General features: G+C 40.5%; 1 protein-coding gene across 4 annotated transcripts in view; it reads right to left on the bottom strand.

The window, feature by feature from the left end:
• Positions 1–8,902, bottom strand: part of CACNB2 (calcium channel, voltage-dependent, beta 2 subunit) — a 291,502-nt gene that overhangs the window by 26,098 nt on the left and 256,502 nt on the right. For all 4 annotated transcript variants that reach the window (XM_004691286.2, XM_004691283.2, XM_004691290.2 and 1 more), the window contains 2 exons: positions 4,083–4,205; positions 2,309–2,445 (listed from right to left, as the gene is read on the bottom strand). In XM_004691286.2, the coding sequence (XP_004691343.1) occupies positions 2,309–2,445; positions 4,083–4,205 (260 nt within the window). The remainder of the gene's footprint in view (positions 1–2,308; positions 2,446–4,082; positions 4,206–8,902) is intronic.

Genomic DNA, 8,902 nt, shown 5'->3' with positions numbered 1-8,902 from the left:
AAATTGAGCAAAAAATAAAATAATGGTGATAAAGAATATACAGTTCTGTTGACCTTTGTGTTTTTTGTTGCAATGTGAAATTCTAAGTTTTTCTTATTACTTTTTTAAAATAAATTTATTGTAATTCTTTTTTTTGAGATTTGCAATTATTTGAAAAAAAAAAAAACAAGATGAACTGCATAGCCTAGAAATATATATAAAAAAAATTCTGTAAAAGTTATGTCATGACACAAATCTATTATAGAGTGTTATGCTTTATCAAAACTTATGCACACAAACACAGACCAAACACAAATAGCATCCCTAAAGGTTAAAAAAAAATGTAAACAAATATTAATGGTAAGGCTTCCAGTCATCAGGTTATTAGCTGTTAAATATTGGGAGAATCAGAAGTTATATGCAGAATTTTGAGTGTTCAAGGGCCAAGACATCTAGTCCCTAAGTTGTTCAAACATCAACTGAACACATTACCAAATTGATAATGCCCCACAAAAATGAAATCCTTCCACATTATAACTTAGTAGCATTGAGTCATAGTAAGACACCATTATCACTATGGAGAATAGAAAAATACACAATGAAGTCAACGGAACACTAGAAATTGAATAGTAACAGGCCTTCAACATCCTGCAGGTGAAATACACATGCTTTGTCTGTCTACATGTCTCTACTTTTATATGACTAAATGCATGCCGCAACCTTTAACAAATACAAGTTACAATTCCAATAAGGGGCAGAAGTATTGAAAAAAAAAAAACCCTCTGAACTAAAATACTAATTAATTGTGACTAGTTTTAAAATGTTAGTTAAGAAGATGGATGTTCCAAACAAAAAGCATCTTCTACTTTGTGGGTACTTCAAAAAAATCTTGCTAATACAACAACATTTTCATTGATAAAGGATTATACATCTTTATATGAAAAAGTAACAAGGAATCCTAAAAAAAAAAAAAAGCTTAGCTATTCACATTAAAAAGAAGACTTGCTCATATCACTTCCCTCACCATGGTCTTGAACTCATCTGTGTATAGTTCATCTCAAAATTCCCTCTGTATCAGAGAAGAGAGTCTAGGGTAATTCAGTCCTGATCTGTTACATAAGTCCTCTAATTGCTATCTGCAAAGGCAATTTTAACTAACTTCTTAATGAGTTTCCAGTTACATGTGACACAGTAAGTAGAATCAAGTTTCTCAAATGAAAGTGAAACTAACAGACCACAAGAGCTGCTATTTATCAATGATGTCTGAGATGTCATTTCTAAAATGACTCCCTGCCATACCAGCAGGTACAGGCACTGCACTCAGCACACCCCTCTCCCCCATAGCTCCTACCCCTAAACTGCTTAGAACCAGGGTATTTCCAGCAAGATTGAGACTTCAGAATTTCCTCTCCACTAAAGCACAAATTAATACTCTATGACCCTAGCTATTATTATTAATGATAATAATTGATTTCTTCCAAAGGAGGATGAAAAATCAAACGCTGGGGTGAAGTTTTTAAAATTCAGAATGTGTGATGCCATCAATGGTGAAAGAAACTCAATCTAAAATGGAAAATCTCATGTACATGCCCTTGGGAAAACAAAATTTAAGGAGTGGTAAGGACTGAGAAACTGATCCCTTGTAAGGGCCTGGTGACAGAAGACAGACACTTACCCTGGGAGGCTGCATTTATGGTTTGCAGAGACCTGAGCAAGAAGTGACCTAGGTCAGGTCTGTCTCACCAAGTGGACTGGATTCGACTTTGTATTTTTTAAAGATTTACTTATGTATGCGTACAGAGCTGGGGTACAGGCCAGAGGTGTAGGGGCGGTGAAAGGATTCACCAGAGACAGAACGGGGGGGCAAACAGCCAGATAGAGGAAGTATACTGCTGAGGGGAGCAGCGGGCAGGTCAGGGGAGGTCTGCCATGCCATGTGGGCCACCTCCAGGGCTGGGACTGAAAACTTGCACTGAAGTGGCTGCAGCCAGCTTACAGTGCTGCCTCCTAACCTGTTGCACCACCGGGGGGGGTGGGGGGGGGCCTGGATTGGACTTTATAAGACTGGGCTGGCTTTGTCCTCTTAGGGAATTTTCAGGGTCGATGTCTATTTGTTTTCTGTTTTAGTAGATGCTAAATGAACTCCTTTTTTGAGAATGTTGAGCTTGTCTCAATTTACTTCTTTATTTAGAGCCAGCACATTAAACCATATTACCGGTTTGTCTCTTAACATATATAAAAGACCATAGAATAGAGGAAATAACAGCCTTCTGTTATAAATGACAGTTAAAAAAAAAATTGACACAAACACTTGATGTCTTTTTCATACCTGGAGTAGAATTTCCCTTGCTTGGCTCTCTGTTCATGCTGTAGCCTCATATTTTCTAGTTTGACTGGGCTTGGAATGAATCCGATTTCACAGCCTTCCTTAACCAATCGTCCTATCCACCAGTCATTGTTAAATTTCTAAACACAAAATCAAAATTATTACAATCAGTGCACAGAAGTTCTACTCTTCAAATTGTAGTCCTTCCCCATGAACTATTTCAGTGGAAATATCATGGCAATTACAATAAACTATGCCTCAAATATCACAATTTAAGAGACTTAGGTCCACAGACTGAGCATGTAAATGTCGTGGTGGCTGAGCAGTCAACAGCAGGCTTGACTCTGCTTTGCTCTCTGGGCTCTGCCTGAGACTCGCATGAATTCCATCACAGCTGCTGTTGTCACCATGAGCAGGATAAACTCCGCTTGCTCAAAAATTAACAGCCCTTCATAGCAAGACACCATTAGGCACTACGCAGTCTTAAAAAAAGCTCCCTTTTAGACTAATTAGCAGAATTAAGTGTGAGATAAATATTGAAACCTGCCAGAAATATTGTGTGTCAGAACAAAATTGAGCTGTGTGCAAGCAGGTTAATAATTACCATGAGGCAGTGTCCACAGATGCGATGATTTCTTTCTTACTCTGATGGTGACAACTTCTGTCTTAGGAAGTATTTTATCTTAAATCTTTATCATCTGGTTCAATTTCCCTCCACCCAATATTTTTCCAATCTGTGCTTGAGTAATCCAAGCCAGAATATCTATTTCGACTTTCTTTTCCTTCCAGAAGGGCAGGAGCATCTAAGCACATGCTGCAGGGAGATGACCCTGAATCAGCCTAACCTCTTGCTGTGCTCCAGGCAAACCATCAGTTTGGAAAATGGCACCTTTCTTCCTTGCCAATTTGTTGCATATCTTTCTAAAAATTAATGATCTAGCACTCTTAATTTTGTAGGTTCTGTGCATAGGTCACCATCGGCCCTTTGCTCACAGCCTTGGTGGGGTGAGCATTAGACTCGCAGATGCCCCAGAGACAGTCTTCCCCCTGATGGAAGGGCTCCAGGGGTAAATTCCTCCAGGTCCAAGGAAAGCTCATATTCACACGCGAGAACAGTGGGGAATGTCAGGTCATTGATTTCCATTTTCTGTGCAGCAGACATTTGATAAGTGTTAACTCAAAATATGCTTAGTTAAGGGTGAATTTTTATGATTTACAGGCGGAGTCGTTGTTAACCAGAACGTGGAGACTTTTGGAACAGAAGAAAAGGGAGTTTCCTGATATCTGTTTCTTGCCTCCTTGACCCTAATCTTGCCATTCTTCCTTCCACAGCAGAAATGTTACCAAGGAAATTTACCAAAGGGCACCAGAGCCCTGAGTAAGATAGTGTCAACAGAAAGGAAATTAGGAATTCTAGATCTTACTACTAAACTCTCTCCAGATGGTTTAACTTGAGACATGAGGGGGAAATACACACAGTCAAGGTTGAACATTAAAGAAAAAGTATCGGTTAAGATTAAAAAAGGATCATCTGCTCTCGTAGTTGTCTATTTCTGGATCACAGAGCCAAGGGAGCATTGACATTATTGCCAGAGGCCTACAACTTCTTTCTTCGTTAGAAAAGTTATATTTATGTCAGAAAAGGCTGGGAGGAACTGATTTTGTGAGTATGTTATAGAACAGCAACTATAGGCCATGCTCTTTCTCAGCAATAAGAAATAAATAATGCTTCCAGATGAAAAATCAAGCAGATAGAAATTGCAATTATATTCCTTACTTCCTTAACATGCAGAAAATCTTTTGCTTCAAATGAGATGGCCATGCCTGGCACAGGAACATCATCTTCATGGGCTGCACTGTAGCTGACATTTGTCCGAACTGCAAATGCAACAGGCTTTGTCTAAAGAGGAAAGAAGCAGAGAGGAAAAAGTAAGAAGCAACAGTGTCTTCCCCGCCCAACTATAACACACACTGATTAACTGCTATAGTTGTTTCAACACCTTTTTCTTTAGCACAAAACAGATAATTAGTATTCACAACACATGAAATTTTCCAGCTCCAGGCTACTTAACACCTGTTTCCAAACTAGAAAAAGGCCATTGTTCTCTCTGAAAGCACCGCAAATAATGAAGGTGAAGATGAGCTTCTGAAATAATGTGTTTACAACGCAATAGCTTGTAGCAACTGGAAACTGGGAAATGGGAATAGAATCCCTAGTTCTTTCCTTCAGAGAAAGAGACTTAGGATCCACACCCCCCAACTTGAACATCTACTTTATTCAATAAATGATGACACAATTCCAAAAGGTATAGTGGCATAAGTGTCATAAGACAGACACTATGTCTTATGATTACAGCAAATATAGAGTCGTTTTCCATGGTTGTTTCTCCTTGAGCTCATTCAGTCACTAAAGATGATATTATTCAATCTATTCTATTATTTGATATTCACCAATTGGCAGATAGTATGTCCTCTAGGCAATATCTGGTTATCCAGAGTGAGAAAAGAGGCAAATTCAGAAAAGACATTTTGTTTCCTTGACATGAGAGGCAAGAGGATTTGGAGGACAAGGGGAAACACAGCAGACAAAACCCAGCTTCATTTCCACACTTTCCAACCTCTATTTATGTCAAGACATTAAAAAATTCCATTCCAAACTACTGTTCAAATGGGCTGAACTATTTAAAACTGCAACAAGCAGCACACACAATGATGCTTCTACAGCGACATGTGATCTTAATTACACTTGATTTTACTAATAGAAAAAGAATTTCCCTGAGTAGATCCATCTATTATTCAGGAGCATTTCTGATTACAAATGTATAAATACAAGATTAAAAAAATATATTAGTATGATCTTTCATCTTGCAGGATCTTTTCTTCCTTGTAACATACAGTATTAAACATGCCATGTATTCTTCTCCTGTTACTGGAAAACAAATCTTAGACATGCGGTTTTACTGAGGATCCTAGGGGAAAACCTCATTTACTTTATGCAGTGATCAACTATTCAAATATTGACATAACAGGAAGAGAGATGCTATAGGAATAATAATAATGGTAATAAAGGGGTGGAGAAGATCCGCCTACAATTCCAGGGGCCAGGTAGTATTTTTCCTTAGATTAAGACTTTCATTTCAAGTGACTCCCTCCTTGGCTCACCTCCTAGCAGGGACAATGGGACCTAAATAGGAGGCTTAGATGAGAATCGCTTTAGCAACACACAGGTCAGAAAGAAGAGCAGTAGAATACAGCCTTTCAGTATCTTCCCTTGAGGAGCTGTATTTCTAAGATAAGAATGGAGAGCAAAGTGGAGGAAGAAAAAAGATGCAGTAAAGATAAGGGAGCTTATCAGTTTGTGGTAAAAGATTCCAGGATGAAAACTGAAGGGGCCCAGTAACAATGTCACTTTTTATTCCCTGAACTCTGTTAAGCTTTGTCGAGCTCAATCAGGGCATCAATAACATGGTAAGTATTTTCCACATCAGTTCCTTTCATAGGGGCTTAAGAACTGAAGGTTTTAAATAACCCTAGGATGTTGATTCTGCCTTTGACTCAGGGAGTGACCCTGACTCTCAATGACCATGTTTCCTCATGGTTAAAATGAGAAAACCAGGACCCAAGTGAAGCAGGTGAGGTTACAGAAAGTGAATGCCACAAGGCGTGGTGCGGCTAATGTTTGGTATCTAAAGTGAACTCAGTGCCAGGCACCTGTCAAACACCAACATTATACCAAGCATCATAAATACTTCCTCACAGCCTCCATCCATGGAGATGCAGCACTAATCATTTTCTCTCAGTCTCTCCTCAGATCAAACTAGTCAACACAGTTTAATAACTGCCATATGATGTGTGCTATAAATCAGTTATACCCATGATTTCTTCTCTAACATGGATTCTTTTATATTTGTTAGCATCTGAGAAAATGGTAATATATTCAAAAATATTTTCTGATATTGATTTCACATCTAGGGTACTACCACTTCAAGCACTAATTCTAGTATTCTTTGTGATCTCTCAGATAGGGTGCCTTTTTTTTTTCTTTTTAATAATATAATAGTTTCTTTTTACATCATTGTGTGCCTTTTCCATCTCAGTTGTAATCTCCGTGGGCTTCCCATCACCAAAGCACCTGTGTGCCATCACCATAGTGCATAGTGCACTTTCCCTCCCACCCCCCCATTTTTGATCCCATTCCCCACTCCACCAGATAAAATGTCTCTGGTATAGTTGTTCATTATTATTATTATATTTCCCCCTGATCTTTTTTTTTTTATCCATTTTTAACCAGTTTCACATACTAAGAGAACAGCTCTTAAGGAACCTTGAGATTTTGATCCTATAAAACCATTTTATAGCAAACGAATCCTCACTTTAAGCTGACCTCTTCATGTGACCTACTCGGTTTGACCCAGCACTTCACAGCACATTTCCTCTCCCTCATTCACAGTTTTCCCGATTCCCATTCAGACAGCCACTTTCAGGCTGGAAGCCAGTCACACTAGTGACTTTCCAGCATTGCTTTTCCAGCTAGGTTACCAGGACATAGTCCAGCCAACCCCAACTTCACTTTCACGACTTAACAAATTATGACAATAATGGATTCTCTTGAGTCATCTATGTTTTGAGATTGGTGGCCACTTACTGTCTTTTTTATTCCCTTCTTAAGGTAAGGCTACATCCTGAGAAGCAAGAACAAACAGAAGACAGAAACGACCCTACAGATTCCTCACAGACACCAGGATTAGGCTGGACTGTGATGACAAAGAGCTCCAGGACACACTGGGATCCAAGAGATACCCTCCATGTCCCCAATGCAAAGTGAAACTGGAAAGGCAAGAGGATCTAAGCCTGTTCAACTCAGTTATAAGCCAAGCAGGGCTGCTTAATTCCACCACAAGTTCCCAGAAGCTCTCTGCTCAAAAGGTCTAGTTCATGGCGTACTGAGACTCGTAAGCCAAGGCAGTTGTATGTCGGGGGGGCAGGGATGAGTACCTGTCTACGGGGCTGTTCCTCTCCCCTTATGGATACACATTCTGCCACAGAGAAAGCCTCTTTTGAGTTCTCAGTGGTCCATTCATTCATTCACTCACCACTCACCCATTCCATTTAGTCTAATGACTAATGTATCAGTTGAAATACTTAAGTGAATGGTAGATGCTAAGATATACCGTGTCTTCTAGGTGCATTTGTTGTGGAAATGGAAAAGTCAAAACAGCTAAAAATGGCCAGAATGCACAGGTGACTGGGCAGGCACAATTTTAATTGGAGTACAGGTAACTCCGTTAAGCAAGTAACCTCTCAGGTATGAAGGAGGCGAGGGACTGCAGATATTGGAACGCCATGCAGAAAGATCAGTCATTGCAGGGGCCCTGAGGTGGGACTGTAAGGGCAACAACGGGGAACACCATCTGAGCCAGTGGGTGACACCTGCAGCCAACTCAGCGGTAAAAGGTGGTGCTTTGCAGACTGTCCTGAACGGGGGCTACTAGAAACAAGCAGCAGAGTGGAGCTGCCATCTGGACTTCAAAAGATGGAGCCCAGGTGGGCTGCTCTTATAACAGGGTGGTCCCCAGGAAAAGGGAAGTTCCAGGTTCCCAGCCCCACCCAGAGGTAGGGTAGAGCTGAGAAGGAGAAAAAAAGAAAAAAGAAATCTGAGGAGGAAGGAAGCAGGATGGAGAGCCATAAGGAGACCTGAGGAGGCCCACATGGAGCAAGGGAGACATGTGAAGAAAACGTATTTATTTCTTGGCCCTGGACTGGCTGAAAGACATTTGGGTGAGGACTCACACGGAGGTTGACTACGGCAGTGTTTATGTTGATTTTGATTTTGCTCTTTTCCTCCCAGACTTGTCTGGCCATGTGTGACCCTTTTCTGTGGGTCCCGGCCAGAAAGGTGCTTTAGTCTTATGGCAGCTTTCATGCCTGGCTTTGGACCAATCCCTTTTGGGTGGACTTTTGCCCACGAGGGGATGGGTAACTTCAAGTGTTTGATTTAGAAATTATATTCTTTGTCTTCCGTGTTGCGTACTCACTGTATTAAAATTTCCTTTTCATTAGTCTTATATGTTTTGTCTTGATGCAGTGGATGGCGAAACCTATTTAGAGCTAGCAGGTTTGGGGGTTCAGTGGTACCCCTCTCCCTCCCTTCTGTTTCTGGCTGGCTTCCAGATGTACCCTGGTCTCTGCTGACCGGACCCCATCTGTAGACAGGAGAGACTGTATCCAGCCACATGCTGGTCAGATAATTTTCTTCTCTCATGCTACATGTAAATAAATCCTTTTAAAACTTTTTTTTTTTTTTTTTGGTAATTTCTCTCTGTCTGTCTGCTGTGGTCCTGTTCTATATGCTTAAATTAGACTAAAAGCCAAAGACCTTGACAGTCTCTTCAAAGCCACACACAACCTGAGAGCTAGACCTCATCTTTTCTTCTTTTTTTTAGTTGGCTTGAGTTCAGTTATGGTGTTTCCAGGAGAAGAGGTGGTCTGATGTGTCAAAGGGTAGACGGAGACTGCTGAATTCCAAGACACTCGGGGACTTTTAGGAGCAGACAGCAAAACCAGTTGGAGACTATCACAGTCACGGGGAGGGGAGGG

This window comes from Condylura cristata, unplaced genomic scaffold (assembly GCF_000260355.1).
Source record: "Condylura cristata isolate star-nosed mole 26May11 unplaced genomic scaffold, ConCri1.0 scaffold00030, whole genome shotgun sequence".
Classification (NCBI taxonomy): domain Eukaryota; kingdom Metazoa; phylum Chordata; class Mammalia; order Eulipotyphla; family Talpidae; genus Condylura; species Condylura cristata.
Note: the sequence above shows the minus strand (reverse complement) of the source record. Positions and strands in the feature narration are given on the sequence as shown.